This window comes from Nematolebias whitei, chromosome 3 (assembly GCF_014905685.2).
Source record: "Nematolebias whitei isolate Nwh7 chromosome 3, NemWhi1, whole genome shotgun sequence".
Lineage (NCBI taxonomy): Eukaryota > Metazoa > Chordata > Actinopteri > Cyprinodontiformes > Rivulidae > Nematolebias > Nematolebias whitei.
In genome coordinates, this window is record NC_056500.1 from 39,816,422 (window position 1) to 39,836,916 (window position 20,495).

Genomic DNA, 20,495 nt, shown 5'->3' on the forward strand with positions numbered 1-20,495 from the left:
TTTATATTTTATAGTAATTTGGCTGCTGTATATTTTATTTTGAAAAGAAAGAAATGACCACTTCTGTTTGGTCCTCTTTCCTACGCTTGACTCATCTAAATGCTAACACTAACAAAAATGAGTAAAAATAACTCGCTTCCCCTCTAGTCCACGAGAAAGTAGTCTTGTATGGAACCGGTCCGTTTGGAAACTGCTGTTATAGACTGTAAATAACTTCTAAAACCAGACAGGTGACCCAGACCACCTGGTCTGCATACTAATGAGGTTTAACAATGACTTGTTGTGAATGGGTACGTTGCTGCAGCTGATCTTTTTGTCCCTGTTGCAGAAGTGTCACACTTTTATACAAGCACACCAAAATTATAAAACTTGCTCCAAGCCAAAGGTCCATATCAGTTAATATTGCTTGTAGAAATGTAGAAATAATCTTTGTTTTTGTAATAAGTGGATATATTAATCTAGAAATACAAACTTATAGTTTCCAAATGTCATTAATGTAGAGTTTAGGACATGCATAACCTAATGATCAAAGCAAAAAGGATTTACATTTATTTCCAATGTCTCGCTTTCCATCAGCTACTTTTTATCTATTATTTCTTTGCAATTTACTTTATCACAATTAAATCAGTAAAGAAAAGAAAACTCACAAAAAATAAGACAACAGAACTTTATTGATCCCGCAGGAAATGTTGTGCAAGACTTTCAATACAAAGGAACATACACAAGGACTTACACAAGATATAAAAATACCAACAATTAAGGTCTAAAACAGGTCAGGTGCAGACCGAAACATTAAAGAGTTTATTTTGGTGCAGGATTAATTTATTGTCCTATGTGTAGAAAGGGGGAGCGGTTGAAAATAGCCACAGGGAGGAAGAACTTCCTGTGTTGTTCTGTGGAGCACCTCGGTGGTCTCAGTCTATGACTGAAGGTGCTTCAGTAAGAGTCCAGCGTGTCATGAGGGGGTGTGACGTGTTGTTCAGGATCTGGAGCAGTTTCCTCAGCATCCTCTGCTCAAGACACCTGTCAGAGACTGCAGGTCCACTCCCAGAACTGAGCCAGCTCTCTTGATGAGTTTATCGAGTCTGTTGGCATCAGCTTTCTTCACTCTGCTCCAAACCATTTTGACATTAAATTAAGAGGAGAATTCAGTAAAACAGACTCTTTGCACGTCAAAAATCAAAGATTACTGAAAAAGTCCAACATATCTTAGTTTACCTGGCTGTCACGAGAAGTCTGCTCTGAGCATGCTCAGTTATTTATTAAAGCATAATGAAAAGACCGTCTCAAATCTAAAACTTTTAAAATATCTTGGGGGTCCAGATAAAATATTGAAGAGGGCCAGAAGTGGCCTGCGGGCCTTCAGTTTGACACGTGCCCAGTTGAAATCCTTAAATATAGCATTACGCTGCTGTACGGTTAAATGCAGACTAACATTTCATGTCATTTCATATTTTTAATCTCAGTCCAGTTCCTCGCTGGTTTGAGGATAGTTATCAACTCATTGAGAGAAAATAAGTTTTCTGTTGCAGTCCCACTGAATTGATTGTTTTCCACTAAGTGAGAAGTGAGCTGCGTTTTGAGCAGCTATTTAAAAGAAAAATGGCAACCCATTTTTACGTGCACAGTTTGTAAAACCGTATTCTTGTCTGTGCACTCTATTGCTCCCTTGTTTATTTTCCAGGGAAACTCTTCTGGCATGCCAGGAGGCAATTTTTGACCAGGTTATAAAACACATAATAATCCTTTTATCATTGGTGTGACATTTGGACCTGGACAAACGTCCTGTATGTGGCCGTCGTAAGGAGAGTTCCTGTATGGACGTCAAGTTCCGGCTCTAATGCTGCAGAGTTGCAGAGAAAAATTGGATAAATTAGGGTTTGAGACGGCCGCGCCAACTTGTTGACCACTTCGTACAAAGCTCCTGAGCTCGAGCGTTAAAGACTGCAGGCCTCTGACTTGGGCGAGGAAAATAAGAACCCAGACATTTTAGGTTTTAAGACATTTTGGAGATGCCCTCATTAATGATATTTTCCAACAAACTGCAGATGCAGAGAGACGAGCAACAAGATCCTACAGATTAAAACCCAGTCTGAAGTCTTCACTGACTCAAAACAGCAGAAGTGATTAAAGCATGATCTTTAAGGAGCATAACAATCAGATGTTTACATTTGGAGCATGCTTATTAACAATTATTGTCTCGTAACATTTGTTTGCTTTAGTTTGGAGTTCTCTGTGCGAGTTTATCTTTTATTTCCTTATTTTAAAGCTTTTGTCTTCCTCATCAGAAAAACTCATGTCTCTTCTTCCTGAGTACGTGGTTCCCTACATGATCCACCTGCTGGCCCACGACCCAGACTTCACCAAACCCCACGAGTACGAGCAGCTCAAAGACATCAAAGAGTGAGTGTGATTTATTGTATTACGATGACATCGCTGTGATGCAGAGCTTCGTTAAGGTGCACGCTCTGTTTCCTTTAGGTGCCTGTGGTTTATGTTGGAAGTCCTGATGACCAAGAATGAGAACAACAGTCACGCTTTTCTCCGAAAAATGGCAGAGAACATCAAACAGACAAAGGATGCTCAGTGTCCTGAGGATGCAAAGGCCAATGAGGTACGCATCACGTTTGGTGCTCTGGTTTCTATCACTTTGTTGCACTGCTAACCCCAGTCTTTGACCACATGCCACGTTTTAAGCTCAAACGCTAATTCTCAAATGGTCTCACCTGTGCTTCTTGTGACCTCTACAGAAACTGTACATCGTTTGTGACGTCGCTCTCTTTGTCATCGCCAACAAGAGCACCGCGTGTCACCTGGAATGTCCGAACGAGCCGGTTCTGCCCTCAATTTTCTTCATCGTGCAAGACAAGGCAATAAATGCACACATTTACAGATGTTCTTCTTTTTAAGTTGTGTAGAAAATACTGACTATTTGATCAATCAGCTGACTATTTCAAAATATTTATCTGCATCAGCCACACATGAAATACATGAGCTAATTAAAAGACAGGCATATCTGTGGGCAGCACAGCGTTTTATTATTTGTGTTGATGCATTTCCTGTGACGGGAGTGCATCTTTTTTTGTCTTTTTCTTTTTTTATCTACAACACTGACAGTCCCCCAAAACTGTCCAGATGTAGATTTTGTAGTTGTACAACTAATAACTATATATATATTTTATTTATCTTTTTTAAATCAGGACTTTAAAAATGATAAGGAGTACCTGACAGCAGAGATGAGACAAATGCTTCTCACCGGGAAGGTAAATATACAACAGATATTATTGATATATTTGCCATAGTCCAGGTTTGAATTGAACAACATGGTTTAATTTCATGTAGTGAGAGAATATAGGATGAATAAAACCAGTTTTTTTATGAATTGGGGAGTACCGTACGAAAGGTATTTTGGTTTTGCAGCCTAAACCAGCTCCGGTGTTGGCAGCTGTCAACAAAACTCTGACGGTACCGGGCAGGAGGATCTTCAAAACCACCACAGCTTCAGACACAACCAGTAATACCAGCACGAACTCGTCTCCGCTCAGCTCAAACGTCAACAAGAACAGGTGAACACACGCACCACACAGCTGTTGTGTTGTAGCAAAGTCTGACAATTAATGAATTTTTATTTAAATGTGTCAAGCACTGCCACGGAGTCATCAGAAAGTCCAGCGCAGGAAAACAACGAGAACCCAGTCATCAAAAACGAAGAGAAGAAGGTAAACTTCAACAAGAGTCGAGTCTTTTCCAACTTTGTGAGTCGTTTCTTTTATGCAGACTCTGCATCTTTCAGGATGTGTCCAGTCAGAAGGCAACTCCCGATGCTGGGACAGAAGCGTCACCTGTCAAACGACGGGGCCGCCCTCCTAAAGCTGCTGCTGCTTCGACGGCGACGGAAAAAGCGAGTGGGTCCGGCAGGGGCAGGAAGAGAGCAACTGACGCATCTGCAGACGCAGTCAACGCCAAGACGTCAAAACAGCAGCAGAACGATGAAGGGACGAAGAGACAGATTGATTTGAGACAGATTGATCTGAGACCAATTGATCTGCAGAGGTAAACTGGGGAAAACAAGACAAGTCGCGACAAAACTTTAAAAATACACCATCTGGGTTGCCTAGCCTCTTGTAACTTACCATACCATACCATTTTATTTATAGAGCACTTAAAACAGCGACAAGGCCAACCAAAGTGCTGTACAGACAGAAAAACAGGCAACACACAAAGCAATATACAAAATGAAGTAAATCAGAAATATAGACATAAAAACGATGCAGATAATGACGACAAACCAGTGTGGAGCATACAGGATCAAAACACAGATCATCTGGTGTTGAAAGCTACTGAATAGTAGTGAGTTTTTAAACGGGACTTGAAAACCGAGAGGGAGGCGGCCTGTCTGACAAGCAGAGGTAACTCGTTCCAAAGTCTTGGTCCTGCTACAGTGAAGGCCCTGTCACCTCTGCGCTTAAGACGAGTTCCTGGAACTGTGAGGAGCAACTGGTCCGCTGACCTCAGGGAATGTGGTGGGACATACGGTTTTAGCAGATCAGAGAAATGGGGGAGCAAACCTGTTCAGTGATTTGTAGACATACAGGAGTATTTTGAACTGGATTTGAAGGTGAACCGGTAACCAGTGCAATGAGGCCAAAACTGGTGTAATGTGCTCTCTTTTGCCTGTACTGGTTAAAAATCGGGCTGCTGCATTCTGGACCAGTTGTAGTCATGCAATGGAGGTCTGACTGATACCAAACAGGAGGGAATTGCAGTAATCAAGCCTAGATGTAATGAATGCATGTATTACTGTCTCCAGGTTATTTTTGGACAATATGGGCTTCAGTTTAGACAGCCGCCTCAGTTGGAAGAAACATGATTTAACAATCATGTTTACGTGATTAAGTTTCAGGGAAGGGTCCATTATCACGCCCAGATTAGTGACTCTTTTGCCCCTTTTCCATTAGTACCGGTATGGGCCGACTCGACCCTACTTGGCCCGGTTCTGAGGCTTTTCCATTAGTACCGGTACTTAGCACCTGTTACTATTTTCAGTACCCTTGGCTCTGTGGTTCTAACCGGTACGAAGAGGTACAAAAACGTGACGTCAGTACACTGTCGGTCACTGGTTGGTCGGGGGCGGAGTCGGGGGCGGAGTCACTGGATCCTTCAGAAACGTTTCAAAACAATAATCCGCCATTTGCAATTTCTCGGACTGGAGCAGCCTGGACTTATTTTAAAGATTTTAAAAACAATACTGACAACATCTTGGTCTAATGTTGATGTGCTGGCATTTTTTGTGCTTGGTGGCCGACAACATAATTCAGAGCAAGCTGGATGGAGCTCTGCTGGTGTACCCGATCCTCCCTCCGGAGCCTCGGAGCGCCAGACCGGGCAGGGCGTCATCTCCCCGGCTCCAAGTTCAGCTGGTCACCGCGGAAGATCCTTCGATGTGCCGACTCGGAGGCTCGGGTTCCAGATACCAGCCTTGTGTGCTCAGAGCTCCGCTGGTCACTGCGAAGCTGGAGATGGGGACTCGCAGATGGACGTGGCCAGACCCCGGCCGCGCGTAATCATGAAGGCTGAATCCCGATCCCGCCAGGCGGACTGGACAGTCTGGGACGGACGCTGGAAGCGATTTTTAAATAAAATAACATTTTGTTTTTATACAAAAAATGTTTTTAAAAAAATGCTGAAGCGATTTAAAAATAATAATTTTTTTTTTTTACACGTAAAAGGTTTTTTAAAATCGCTTCCACCGTTCGTCGCAGACCCGTCTCTGCCCGCCTGTCTGCGCGGGTCGAGCCTTCATGATTACGCGCGGCTGGAGTCTTGGAACAGCCTCTGGAGTCACCAGCAGAGCTCGGAGCTGGGAAGATGAGCCTCCCAGCCTCCTCCTCTCCGGAGGAGAGGATCGTGTGACTGCGGGCAGTGTCGTGCGAGACCAGCAGAGCGTTGAAGATTTAAAATAATAAAAAAAACGGTGCCAGCTTCATCATGAAATCCTGTTTTCACTTTAATGACTGTTAACTCAGCTGAAAATCATAAAAAGACACAAAACTATTGGATCTCAGGGATATTTCCCTCAAACATGTTTAAAGAAAAGAGACGACCTTCAGTTCAACTTTATTTTAACTCACGAATGTACAAATCACAAAACAAGAACTTTAAAGCAAAACTAAAAATAAAATGTATATATGTGAACAAGAAAGAAAACCACACATTAAAAAATGAACATTAAAAGTAGACACAATGAGTGCAAATACATCAAATGATGATGAAAACCTATAAAAATTTAAATGTAATGTTTTTGTAGAATCTGCTTCATCAGAGTTTTAATTTATATACATATATATATTTATATCTATAAATAAATATAGATAAATATATATGTATATATATATAAATACATATATATGTATATAAATATATACGAATATATATAAATACATATATATGTATATAAATATATATGAATATATATAAATACATATGTATATAAATACATATATGTATATAAATACATATGTGTATATATATATACATAATTGTGTGTATATACATATGTGTGTGTGTGTGTGTGTGTGTATATATATATACACACATAAATCTATACACATGTGTGTACATATATATTTGTGTGTGTGTGTATAAATATATATATATATATATATATATTTATTTATACACATGTATACATGCATACACACATACATGCATACATACACACAACTTCAAAATAACATAAATTCTCAACCTGTACTGAAAACAGTTTCTGCGTCTCAGCGCCACCAGCTGGTGAGAGGCCGTGACTTCAATTTGAACCCCGCCCACTGGAACCGGTACTGAAAGCATAATGGAAACACAACCTGTACCGTACCGAGTAGAGTAGAGCTGGGCTGTACCGGCCCGTACCGGTACTAATGGAAAAGGGGCATAAGTTTTTCTGACAGGGTTAGAGCGGAAAGGTCAATGCAGTGGTTTGTGATCGTGTCAATGGGAGGGAACAACATGACTTCAGACTTCTTTTCATTGAAACTTAAGAAGTTTAAAGCCATCCAGTCCCTGATGTCAGCCAGGCAGTCGAGAAGAGGTTGAATAGAGCATGTACCATTGTGTCTTAGGGGGAAGTAAATTTGACAGTCATCGGCCTAGAAGTGGAAGGGCATGTTGTGTTTCCGGAAAATGGCACCAAGCAGCAGCCGGTATAAAGAGAATAAGAGGGGACCCAGGATGGACCCCTGTGGAACCCCCATTTAAGCAGAACTAAAATCCTTGATGGAGACACAAAAGGATCTGTCAGTGAGGTAAGATCTGAACCAACTGAGGGCTGATCCTGTGACGCCCACCCACTGCTCCAACCTAGCAATGAGGATCTCATGGTCGATGGTGTCAAAGGCGGCTGTGAGGTCCAACAGGACAAGCAGCACAGAATCACCGGTATCTGTGGATCTGAAGATGTCGTTAAAGACCTTCAGCAGGGCAGTTTCAGTGCTGTGGAGAGGTTTAAAGCCAGATTGGAAAAGCTCTAAGATGGCGTGATCCTCCAGGAAGCACTTCAACTGGGACTCGACTATTTTCTCCAGTACTTTTGAAACAAATGGGAGTTTGGAGACAGGCCGGAAGTTGGAAACAAGTGAGGGGTCAAGGTTTGGTTTTTTCAGGGGAGGCAGGACAGCAGCTTGTTTAAAGGTTTTTGGCACCACGCCAGTGGATAAACTACTGTTTACTATAGCAAGAATGGACGGACCTAGAGTTGGAAAAACCTCCTTTAGTAGTCGAGGGGGAACTACATCAAAGGGGGAACCAGAAGGTTTCAAGCTGCACATGACCTGCTCTAGAGAAGATAGAGTGATGGGTTCAAAATGGTCAAATGGAGCTACAGATTGAGGTGGGATGGATGGGTCATGAGTTGGAGGGGAAATGAGAGCCCGGGTGGTCGCAATTTTTTCCAAAAAGAAATGTAAGAGGTGGTCGCACAGCTCAGTCGAGGCTTCCAGAGGTGATGGTTCAGTGAGGTGGAGAACAGAGTTTAGGGTGGAGAAGAGGACACATGGGTTGTGAGACTTTGAGGTTATGATGTCAGAAAAGTATTTGGATTTAGCAGCTTTCACTGCTTTCTGATAACGGCGCCAACTCTCTTAAGTATTTGGAAAGAGACCTGCAGCCTGTCTTTCCTCCATTTGCGCTCCGCCCTCCTACATTGTTGCCTAACGGCCTTGGTGACGTCACTCAGCCAAGGTTCTGCTCTGAGTTTTGATTTTTTGGTTTTAACAGGAGCGACATGATCCAGAGTCTTTAAGCAGACAGAGTTGAACTGGGATGTCAGCTCCTCAGTGGTGGAGAGAAACACTGGGGGCTGAATGATCATTTCAGAGTTATAAGCATCTGCAAGCAACTTGGCAACTTAGTCTGATTAGCTAGACTCAGGAGAACTGAAAGCCTTAGATGTGTCCTTTATTTTCTTTTTCAGCAGGCAGTATCTTGTAAACAGAGAGAATAAAGCAGGGAGAAATGTAGGTGCAGTTGCCTTCCTTGTCCCTGACAGTGAGGGTGAGACTGAGATGAAGCTGGAGTTCAGCTCAGGAAGAGACAGACCCCTCCTCATGCAGGTACAGGCCAGCTGTGAAACCTTGTGCAGCCAAAGACATGCCTGGTCTTCACAGATGAGATGATCCTCTGACTGGCCGGGAGGCACCGTCAGTGCAGGACCCGTATGGAAAAGGCTAAACGCAAAAAAGCTTCATAACTAGCTGCAACTGGTGGGAATCTTTAGGCAGCTCGTGACTTGATTTATGATTCGTCAATTTTATTTATAAAGCACATCTGAAACAGCAGCTGGTACTTAACAATAAGATCAAGGCAGTAAAAAAATATGTAATTAAAAGCAACAAAAATAAAAACACAAAAACAATGAGAAACAATGAAATAATAGATCACACTGTGTTAAACATCAGTGAATACAGGTGTGTTTTCAGGAGAGATTTAAAAGCAGGGGGTGAAGTGGCCTGTCTAATGTTGGGGGGCAGATTGTTCCAGAGTTTAGGGCCAATGAGTGAAAAAGCCTGATCTCCTCTGAGCTTCAACCTGGTTTTTGGTACAACCAAAAGCAGATGATCAGATGATCTCAGCACCCGAGAAGGAACATAAGGTTGAAGTAGGTCAGAGAGAGATGAGGGTGCAAGGCCATTAATGCACTTACAGTTCAACAAGAGAATTTTTAAATAAATTCTGACACGCACAGTGAAGGGAGGACAAAACTGGTGAAATGTGCTCAAACCTACGAGTTCCTGTTAAGATCTGAGCTGCAGCATTTTGGACAAGCTGGAGATGTGAAAGGACACCTGACTCACCCCAACATAAAGTGTTACTGGGTTGTAATTAATGCATGGACTATTTTTTTTCAAGGACAGATCTGGTCAACACGAACTTAAGCTTAGCTACTGTATCTGCCTTATCTGGAAGAAGCTTTTTTGTAAAACAGTTAATCTGTTTATTAAACTTAAGGTCAAGAGCCTAAAACCATCCTGAGATTCATAACAGACTACTTAAGATGTGTCTGAAGAGAGTCAAGATTTACAGGATCAGAGACAGCGGTAGATCTAGGGCTAAACACAATGACTTCAGCTTTCTAATCATTAAAACTTAAAAAAATTGAAGCCATCCATGCCTTGATGTCGAGACATTTTAACAGAGGGTAAATGGAGCAAGAACTGTTGGGTTTTAAGGGCAGATAAATCTGACAATCATCACCATAACAATTAAATTAAAGGCCATTCCTTAGGATAGACCCCAAAGGGAAGCAGTGGACTGAGTCTGGAGTAGAAACATCCAGAGCCACCATGCAGACATGTGCAGGAAATGGGCTACAGGTGCTGCATTCCCCAGGTCAAGCTACTCTTGAACCAGAAACAGCGGCAGAAGTGCCTGACCTGGGCTACAGAGAAGCAGCACCGGACTGTTGCTCAGTGGTCCAAAGTACTTTATTCGGATGAAAGCAAAGTTTGCATGTCATTCGGAAATCAAGGTGCCAGAGTCTGGAGGAAGACTGGGGAGAAGGAAATGCCAAAATGCCAGAAGTCCAGTGTGAAGCACCCACAGTCAGTGATGGTCTGGGGTGCCATGACAGCTGCTGGTGTTGGTCCACTGTGTTTTATCAAGGGCAGGGTCAATGCAGCTAGCTATCAGGAGATTTTGGAGCACTTCATGCTTCCATCTGCTGAAAAGCTTTATGGAGATGAAGATTTCATTTTTCAGCACAACCTGGCACCTGCTCACAGTGCCAAAACCACTGGTAAATGGTTTACTGACCATAGTATTACTGTGCTCAATTGGCCTGCCAACTCTCCTGACCTGAACCCCATAGAGAACCTGTGGGATATTGTGAAGAGAAAGTTGAGAGACGCAAGACCCAACACTCTGGATGAGCTTAAGGCCGCTATCGAAGCATCCTGGGCCTCCATAACACCTCAGCAGTGCCACAGGCTGATTGCCTCCATGCCACGCCGCATTGAAGCAGTCATTCATGCAAAAGGATTCCAGACCAAGTATTGAGTGCATAACTGAACATGATTATTTGAAGGTTGGCGTTTTTTGTATTAAAAACAATTGTCTTTCATTGGTGGGATGAAATATGCTATTTTTTTGGGACAGACATTTTGGGTTTTCATGAACTGTATGCCATAATCATCAGTATTAAAACAATTAAAGACCTGAAATATTTCAGTTGGTGTGCAATGAATCTGAAATATATGAAAGTTTCATTTTTATCATTATGAAAAATAATGACCTTTATCACAATATGCTAATTTTTTTAGAAGGACCTGTATAATCACACTTAATGACACAAATCCAGAGCACAGAACCTCTATGATCTTAAAAAAAATAATAATTTGCTCTATGCCGCAGCATAGAACTATGACGATCATAGGAACTAAATTAACAACAGTAGTGACACGTGGCATCACAGATCAGAGCTCTTATCCGCTCTCTGTGTTTTCATGACTTGGTTTTGGTCCCGTTGTGAAGCTGTTCATGTTTCATCACATCAAACTGCTTTTCATCCACTAAATGTGAACTTGTGTGATAAGTTTCAACTGACTTTGTAATTCACTTGGACCTTTCTTGAGTTAGGTGTGTTACGTTACTCAAAGGTCTGAAGCAGGCTCTGGAACAAATGCGCACAGTACTTTTGCAGGTTTATTGTACATATAAGTGAAAATCACAAACTCACACGATGTCTGCCCATTTCACCCGAACAGACCCCGTGTAGAGAGCACTTCACACTTGCCTTCAGAAACTGGTCACACCCCTTGGCGTCATCATCCCCCCTCATAGGACAGCCTACCCTTACCCACGTGACCACCCTCAGCCAATAATACTTCCATCCTTGATGTAAGCAATCGTTTTTTTTTTTTTTTTTAACAGTCAGGCTTGTCATTCTCCGATCTGTTACAAAAGCCGATCCGTAATGTAGCTCATTTGCGCGTAACTGCAACTCCTTCCTACCGGAAACAAAAGCTCGGAAGCAAAGGTTCTGCATCGTTTTAACATGCATGCAGACCATAGGTGAACACAACTTTCAGTAACATGACAAATATATTTCAGGTGTAACTCCGTTGCTCGTTCGTTGGTCCTCTCGTTAGCTTCAGATGTTTCTTCTGCCTCCTCGTCGTCTCACGTCATGTTCTTTTTAACTTCATAGAACCTGCACGTCGGGGAGAAAAGGGCTCGTTTTTGCGCTTGCTGGCTGTCATAACTTACAGAGGCAACCTCAGGACCTGAGCCATTTATCAACTCTTGCCTGTTTCATGGGTTTGTTTAGCTTCATGTATCCATTAGCTCTGAGTCTACAGGGGGAACGGGAGAATAGTAAATGGTTTGCTGACTCTGACGTTGACCTGCGTTGTTTTTCAGGTAAAGAAAAGACTGGCGAAGATGAAATCCAGACTGCAGAGAACGGACCAGAATCTTCCTCACACCTTCCCAGCTCTCTACGTTCAAGCTCCTGTGACTCTTCAAGCTTTCTTGGAAATATTATGGACCTTTCTTAAAACAAATATACAAACACGTACACACGCGCACACACACTGACATCCTAGAAGGGTTAAAACATCTTGTAGTCATCGATTGAAGCTCTCTGTATGTAGGTCTTACTCAGAAACATATTTTTCCTTTGTGTTTGTTGCTCTTTGCTTCTTTTGTGGAGCCATTTTTAAGAAAAAAAAAACTACAGGATGGACATTTTACAAACGTTTTAATCTGGTAATGATTGTTGCTTATTAAATTCCCTGGGAAAAATCTTTTTATCGAGTTCTGACGTCTTCCTCCTTGAGTCTGCTCCTCACACTTTTACTTTCAGCTCCACACTGAACACGTCTGCACAAACTCCCAGGAGTTCACATACGAAGCAATAAAATGCAGCTCCAGTGCTCTAGAATTATAAAAACCAGAGAAATTGTATTTCCTGTGAAAATGAAATGTGAATGTTTATTGCTGAAGGGAGTGAAAAGGTTTCAGTGCTAAACAACGTGAGTTCAGTTTGAACAGCTGGGATTTGCTGAAAGCAGAAAAAAGATGAGTAGAGCAGAAAAGGCCTGAAATTGGCACAAATGTAGCTGAAAATAAAGTTTACAGAAGAACTGAGAGAAAGTTGAAATTATAACGCAAAAAAGGGATGAATTAGCAGAAAAATACTTGAATTTGCTCAAAAAGCTGAAATTAACAGGAAGTTGGAAGGTGCCGAAAAAGATGAATCATAAGAAAAGCTGACATGAGCAGTAAAGGTTTAAATTGTTAGAAATTAAAAGAAAAGGTAAAAAAAAATTTAAAAATGTCCAGGTAGAAGCCGACATTTTCAATGAGGAAAACATGGCCGACAAAGCTAAATATCTCGTTAAATAAAAATTACACTCTTAGTCACTTATTTTAAATACCTTTTGATTGTTCTAGAATTGCGCCACTCAAAGTGGCTGCATGTTGGAGCAGCTCTGTTACTTTAGTCTGAGATTTTGGTTTAATAAACTTTAATTCCTCTTTTTCTGGATGTAGATCACATTTTTTGGATGATTGTTTCCTCTGGTATCAGATGCTGTGCAGCTGGAAGGATTTTTACTGAAACTTTGGTTTTGGACATTTGTTATGATGTGTATCCATGGCAACAAGGCAGTTTTCTACAACCAACAGCAGCTGATTAACATCTCAAAAGCTCAAATATCATCTCAACTACAGCCCCAAATCTCAAATGAGTTGAAAGGATGTTCTGTGGATGCATTCTCATCTACCTGCCAGCTGTGCTCGAGTGCCTGACCACTGAGATCCTGGAACTACCAGGAAAAATGGCTCATGACAGTGGAAGGACAGGATCGTCCCTCAGCACCTACAGTTGGCTGTCCGCAGCTACGAGGAGCTCGGCAGACTGCTGGGAGGAGTGGTCATCGCTCTGGGAGGAGTTCTGCCCGGCATTCTGGCGGTCCTACAGCCGGGGGGAACCGAGAGGCCAGCCGAGTCTGGGTGATGGATCGGACGGCATCTGCAGCCAGTTTCTTAGGATCCACTGTGGGATGGACCTTTACAAGAGATCCTTCCTGTCTACAACCATCAGCATCTATAACATATCTTAATGAAATGAGGATAACGAGTTACAACAACAAATAATTTCCCTCTGGGATTAATAAAGTATTTGAATTGAATGTTCATAAATGAACAGTTCTGTCATCTACAGGCGGTCTCTGAAACAAAGTATGATTTTATTTACGCCTGTCTTGAAGTGGACTTGCTGCAGTATGGTTTGTACGTTCAGGAACTTGTCTCCATCACAAGTTCTGATCCGCTCAAAATAATGTCGACCTTCACCCATGCATCATCAGTGTTGTGTGCACTGTTCACCTGACGGGTGTGCGTCTTGTGCACGGTGCTCCTAACGTTAAAGCCCTTGGAGTTTACGTGACGCTGCAGTAAACCTTTCATCATTTAAATACCAACCAGAACACTTTGACACGCTTCAGTGCAATGTTCAGAAACAGGAGGACAAGTTTTCTTTTTTTGTTTTTTAATCAAAGAAAACACGACATTGTCACAATAAATAACCATGCTCATGCTCTTTGCACTGCTGATGCCTCCAGGAAACAGAAACGAGTCTCTGTCCAAACAGTGACTTGATGCAGCAGCCCCTTGTTGTTTTACATACTTGGTCGTCCGTCGTGCAACGTTTACGGCGAGGACAGCAGGAAGACTGGGTGCCCTTCAGCCATTACATCGAGGCTTTTATTAGGAACTGATCCCAGCTGTGTGCACGTGCCTTCTGCCTGCCTTTAAGAGATGGAGCTGAAAGGGACAGGTCGACTGAAGGGGAAACGTCTCTGAAAATAAGTGGCTCTTTGTTAAAGTTCCTGCACCCTTCTTCTCAGCACGTACCGTAAAAACAAGTCACCCTGCTACGGATTAACGAAACAGTTCCAGCGTTTCGTTTTGGCATGTTTGGGAATACAAACCTGTACTCCCTTTATTTATGGCCAAAGATCTCATTGTTTCATAGTCACATCTAAAGGATTTTAATCTGCTCTGAAATGAGTAAAGCACAGCAGACGTCAACAGTTCCTGCTGTAGTGCACCGAACGTTCTCTGCCGACTCGGCAGTTTCCTGAACAAGCTCTGGCGTTTTAAGATTGTTGACCTGAACACACATCCGCTGCATCGTTGGGTCAAATGACTCAAAGGCAACAAAACTTTAAATGAAAGATGGGATTTGATGTTTTGCACAGGTCCGATTTGGCATTAGGGACAGGATTTTGGTTTGTGCCACTCCTACAAAACACATCCGAGAGTGGAGTTGGGAGAAAAGCGACAACAAAGGGGATTCTTGTGGGTCACAAATTCATAAAAACGTCTCTCCAGAACAGTAACTGTGAAGTAGGCATAGTTTATATTGAAAATAAATTATTTTACAGCGTCATCCATGTAAGAAAAACAGGATAATCCCATTATAGTTTCAAATTTACACGCATCTATTTACAGATAACCTTTTGTTTTGTGCACGAGTGCAAACGTGGGAGGATGTGGGACACAAACCTCTGCTGAAAGATGGCATGGATGATGAAACTGCAGGGAAAAAAAGTCCAGTCGAGTATATTTAATCCAACAAGACTTACCCTGCAAACATCAACCAGGTCATACGGAGGAATAAAACGACACCAGCAAATTAAATTCATGGGGGGGGTGGAAGACGAGATGAACGTTTTTTTGTTTCAAGAGCACGGGTTTTAGGGCGAGAGTAAGGAAAAGAGCCTCGGTATGATCAGACAGGTGAGCGCGTTGGCAACCGTGCTGAGTTTGTAACAAACTAAACTTTAATAAAAAGAAGGGCTCAGGCTGCCGTTTGTCTGATGGACTGAATGTGACGTGGGATGATGCTGGGGGGGGGGGGGGGGGGAGCTGATGCTGTGGTGACGGGAGTTTTTGGATCCTGGACTTGTTTCAGTTGCTGAGGAGCAGTTCTGTCGCCGTTTCCACGTCCCAGCTTTTCGAAGACAAGGCTGCTATTACTGCGTTCTGAAAACAAACGAGAGAGGGTGATTTCACTAACGGGGCGCTCCCACGGGTACCTCGTCCTTTAGACAGGTTTGTGACGAGTAACACAAATGGCACGCTTTTATCTTCCTCTACCTTTTTATTAAATCAATTTATGACCTGATCTATTAAAAACAATGATGGAGAAAACTTGACAGTTCAATAGTTTCCATTTACCTGGTAAATAAAACACTGAAATGGTTCAGAACAGCTATGCAGGGTTTGTTTTGAAATGATGCGGAGAACATGGATACTGCTCAAGTGATGAATAAACAAACTTACAAAACCCATAAAATGACATTTCCTTGAACTGCTTTTAACACCTTTACAATTAAAGCTTGCTTTAGATCACATTTTATTATAAGTAGGAGCACTGTGTAGGTGTTTAATAGATCTTGGTCTAAAAATAGGCATGAAAACATGCATTAGAAACAAACTTTCTGCTTCATGCAGTAAAACAGACAGAGTTGCTGCGATAAAGTTCCCACTGACACTGAAAATCCCTGAGTCTGAAGCAGTGTTGCCAGATAGTTGAGGTTAAAAACCACATCACACAAAACCCCACCCAATCTATATACTGTTATACAGTATTTACTGTTTGAACATGAACACACATCGGTACAAGACAAGGTCGTTTAACACTATGTGGCAACGCAACAATCCAGCAAAAATCTGCCCAGAGTTGTTCTCTGTGAACGACTGACCCAGCCCCACAGCAACATGAGATCCAGTGAGTGTCACGTGGCCCATCACATAATGTGTTTGCAGATGGATTCATAACAACCATGTACGATTAATCTCAAATTTAACATTCCTTCTTTTGATGCCATTTTATTTTATGTGGATAACCTCAGCTCAGCTTTCTGATGTCATAAATACAATTGTAGTTACAGTAAAGTATCACAATCACTGACTGTAGTAAGTGGAGGGATGACAAGCCCTCCTTCCCCTGTTTTATGAACTAATTTAAGTCATACTATTCCTCATTAAGTAGATTAAAAAAACTGTAAAACTGCTAGAATCATCTCACAACAGATATCTATAAACTTATTGTTTTAAGTTTCTCATAGTCTTGCTCCTTTGTTTTATTTTTTTTAATCTTTCATCGTTTTGTAAAAACCTCTTATCTCGTCAAATGTAGTTATGACACCCTTCACAAGAGTTTGTATATGTATATTTTTGCAGTGTTCTGTTGTTCTATGTTCTGTTATTTAAAAAAAAAACCAAACATGTAGCCTGCTCCTCTTGTCACATTTAGAAGACACAAACTACGATAATGATGATCGATTGGTTGAAATGTGTTTTAATAGGTTAACTCAAAAACCAACGATCTGACTCCAAATCCGCCCAAATTATCCTCACCTGCCCAAAACAATTTTTACTGCAAAATCAGAATGAAAAACGCCCAATCTGGCAACACTGGTGTGAAGCTGCTTCACTACATTAACCCTGCTCTGTGTTGTAGCGGCATCTAATAAAATCTGATTCTACAAACAGACCACACCTTTCTGTACGTAAAGGTATGTCACTGAGCTGCAGCAGCTTTTCTCAAAATTGTGGGAAAATTGTCAAGAAAACATGCAAATTATCTGCCGAGGTCTCGCTGAATGCCAAGTACAACCCAGCAAGCCTTTTTTTTTATTTTTTTTTTATCACAGCTCATTTTTTATGTGTACGGTTCGTAAAACTCTTTCTTTTTGTTGCCCACATCGTAGCAACCTCAGCTTGTTTTGTTCCCTGAGGCAGCCGATCCCACAGTTATTATTTAATCTGCCCAACAAAGATGGACAAAGATTTATTTTTGTCATCCGTGTAGCTGTTAGACCTGAATGTTTCCCTCAAATGTGTTTCGTAAGAGGAGAGCTCCCCTGTAAGAGGTCAAATAAATCTCCAGCACTCTTGAGATGGGTCAAAGTCGCCCATGATGACTAATAACGTCCAGAGAAAAGACGTTCTTGAGATTTCCTCATGAATGTCGTTTCCCAACTAGCTGCAGCGCAGCGAGATGCTACCTTCAGAAATGGACCACACATAACGCTACCGGTATTTTTCTGTTTGTAAAATCTGTTCAATTTCAACCGGAAACAAAGAGGAGGCTCTGACCTTATCAAAGCCCATGGCGCAGAGTTTGTCTATTTTTCGTGTGTAGTCGGGGCTGGAGACGGGCGCGCCGGCGTAGACGTGCGACCACAGCCTCGCCGTCTGCTTGAACATTTCTGGGTTCTGCTTGTACTGAGAATCCAAAACAGAAAGTAAATGTCAGCAAAACAAAGCTCAGCATGTAGACGCTCAAGAACTTGCAGGCAAACCGTTACAAGTGAAATCTAGATTTAACTTTCTGTTGTTTCTCCCCCCCCCGCGAGCCTTTGTGAGTGAACTACAGCACAGAGCAACGTTATTGTTTTATGAAGACAGAAAATGGAAGGCTGCCTCACCTGGTTTGCCACCACTGCGTCCTGTGGATCATCTGGTTCTGCTGCAGCGAGGAGAGCTTGTAGAGACAACAGCACCGTCCGCAGGGTCATGGCAGCTGCCCTGAGTCAGATCAAACATTACAACAGGTGGGTAAACTCCCCCGAAAACAGCAGGTCACCGACTTTAGATCGTCCGCACTCACCACTGGTCTTTTAAAATGTCCAGACATATTGCTCCCGTCACTGAACTGATATTAGGATGCCAGATCTTGGTAATAAAGCGTATCTATAAAGACAGAATAATAAAAGGTTAGCAAAGCCAGAAGAGTGAGGCGATGGAAGAGAGGAAAGATTTTACAACAGGTGGCTTTGTAAATCAACAGCTATGGATTGCACTATTTTATTATTAAGGCTGCAAATCTGACCTCGTGTTTTTAAAATCAGTACCTAGCATCATGTTAGACAAACAGTGGTCACTCTCCGTTCCGGTTTTGTTTCACCTGCCGAGTCGCTGCAACCCGATGAATGTGCCTCTCTCTGCTCATCATAGGGACATTTTTACTTTGATTTTGGCACGAGAGATGTTGAGCGACATGCAATCCTTTCAAGGAATGTTAAACCTTTAGTTTTTTTTTAAAATGAACCATTAAATGAGCCAGGAAAGCATCTTTTAAAGTGCTTTATAAATAAAATGGTATGGTATCTTTTTCACAGAATCCACTTCCCGCTGGGGTCATTACCACAGATTTGTTTATGTATATTGCAGTATGTCTGATGTTTATATCAACTCAACAAGCAATAAAGGCAAAACGCACATAATGATGTGTTTTGTTTTTCCAAAGGACAGCTGAAAGACGTTCAGGAGCGTACCTTCGGTGGGTTAAATGGATACGTCTCTGGAATTTTTATTTCAAGCTGATATCGCCCACCTTGAAAAGAGAAGTAAAGCAGGACAAATCGTAACATTTAAGTGTTTTCTTAATAAATATATCTAACTCAGGTGAGTGACAATACCTTCATAAGGAGTATCTGGAGGTCCTGCTATCTCCCCCCTCAGCTCTGTGAAGTTTTCATTCACCAAATCTACTTTGATCTGGTTCTTACTCGTCTGAGGATTGGGACAAACCACAGAAACTCCATTAGTGACTCCACAATCAGCCAAACGTGAACTTTACCTGTGAAGGCTGTCTGTTTCAGGACAAACAAGGCATTTTCATGCGAAAACAAAAGGCTTGTTCCAGGTTGTTCCACTGGGACATTGGCTAGTGGAGCAAAGCAAGTTAATGTTAGCAACATATCATCCATAACTGGAGCTGACCGGCAAAAGTAAGACACTGTATCATATAAACTCCAACCAGGCGAAGTTGTTATTGGACAGACTCAAAGCACGACATGCTAATGCTAACTACGGATGAGGCGTTAAATGTCGCTTTCCTCAGCGAACTAAAAGCTGCCACTGTTAGTTTAATAAATAAAGACCCTGTCGGCAGATAGGTACTACAGCTGCTCGATGTGAGCTGGTTTTATGAGAGTAATTAAAGTATGCGATGTTGTCGGGCCTGTCGGCGAACAAAGCTCCGATCCCCGGAGTTTCCTGAACGCACCGCCCGACACAACATGAGAGCGACGAGGCTAACGCTAGCTAAAGTTCTGACTGTCCGGGCCTGACGGAACCGGGTCTTCACCGGGTGATCTGCTTCTGCCTTACCGTCGCTGTGCGTTTTAAATGCAATTTACACAAGACACATTAAAAACAGGTAGCACTGTAATAAACGCACCTCTTCGCTTTTGAGGACTTCTGTGAACTCTCGCTTGATCCTCTGGACGGCGATGTTAGCCATGGCTGAGTATCTGCTGCCTCCAAGGTAGACCCGGGGCTTCTCACCCCGTGTTGTCTGCTGGGGTGGGGGTGACTAATCTCTGGTTTTCGTTAAAGGAGCTCCTTTCGCTTTCACCGTTTACCTCTTCAGAAGGAGCACGCAGATTCAGTGAGTCCAGGACATGCTGCTGTCACAGCAGGGAGAAGCTGCTGCATGGAGAACTACCTGGAACCTGCATCAATGACATCTGCTGACTGACTCACTGAAAGACTGACTGTTTACTGGCTGACTCACTGGCTGACTGTTTACTGACTGACTCACTGGCTGACTGTTTACTGACTGACTGTTTACTGGCTGACTCACTGACTGACTGTTTACCTGACTGACTGTTTACCTGACTTACTGTTTACTGACTGACTCATTGACTGGCTGTTTACCTGACTGACTGTTTACTGACTGACTCATTTACTGACTGTTTACCTGACTGTCTCACTGACTGACTGTTTACCTGACTGTCTCACTGACTGAATGTTTACCTGACTGACTGTTTACTGACTGACTCGCTGACTGACTGTTTACCTGACTGACTGTTTACTGACTGACTCACTAACTGAATGTTTACCTGATTGTCTCACTGACTGACTGTTTACCTGACTGTCTCACTGAATGACTAACTGACTTGAGTTAAAGACTGACTGACTTG

At 42.3% G+C, this 20,495-nt stretch overlaps 2 protein-coding genes across 2 annotated transcripts in view; one reads left to right on the plus strand and one right to left on the minus strand.

Moving 5' to 3' along the window:
* The window catches only part of pds5a (PDS5 cohesin associated factor A), a gene marked incomplete in the record, with an annotated part of 50,430 nt that extends 38,137 nt beyond the window's left edge, over positions 1 to 12,293 (plus strand). The window contains 8 exon segments of the mRNA XM_037698255.1: positions 2,289 to 2,403; positions 2,482 to 2,614; positions 2,751 to 2,870; positions 3,201 to 3,263; positions 3,421 to 3,566; positions 3,644 to 3,719; positions 3,794 to 4,053; positions 11,908 to 12,293. Of these exon segments, the coding sequence (XP_037554183.1) occupies positions 2,289 to 2,403; positions 2,482 to 2,614; positions 2,751 to 2,870; positions 3,201 to 3,263; positions 3,421 to 3,566; positions 3,644 to 3,719; positions 3,794 to 4,053; positions 11,908 to 11,911 (917 nt within the window).
* Positions 12,294 to 14,036: 1,743 nt separating this feature from the next.
* ube2kb (ubiquitin-conjugating enzyme E2Kb (UBC1 homolog, yeast)) lies at positions 14,037 to 20,050 on the minus strand. Its single transcript, XM_037674955.1, has 7 exons — positions 19,751 to 20,050; positions 18,987 to 19,080; positions 18,843 to 18,901; positions 18,176 to 18,258; positions 17,994 to 18,093; positions 17,662 to 17,790; positions 14,037 to 15,540 (listed from the first exon to the last, which is right to left on the minus strand). Exons 1-7 carry the CDS (start codon positions 19,811 to 19,813, stop codon positions 15,466 to 15,468), a joined length of 603 nt encoding a protein of 200 aa, XP_037530883.1. The 5' UTR covers positions 19,814 to 20,050; the 3' UTR covers positions 14,037 to 15,465.
* Positions 20,051 to 20,495: the final 445 nt, after the last annotated feature.

Excerpts from the sequence above, each read along its gene's own strand:
- ube2kb (XM_037674955.1), bottom strand. The coding sequence starts at position 19,813 with ATGGCTAACATCGCCGTCCAGAGGATCAAGCGAGAGTTCACAGAAGTC. Across the intron at positions 19,081-19,750 it reads AAGTCCTCAAAAGCGAAGAG|ACGAGTAAGAACCAGATCAA; the intron begins GTGCGTTTATTA and ends CCCAATCCTCAG. Across the intron at positions 18,902-18,986 it reads TCCAGATACTCCTTATGAAG|GTGGGCGATATCAGCTTGAA; the intron begins GTATTGTCACTC and ends TCTCTTTTCAAG.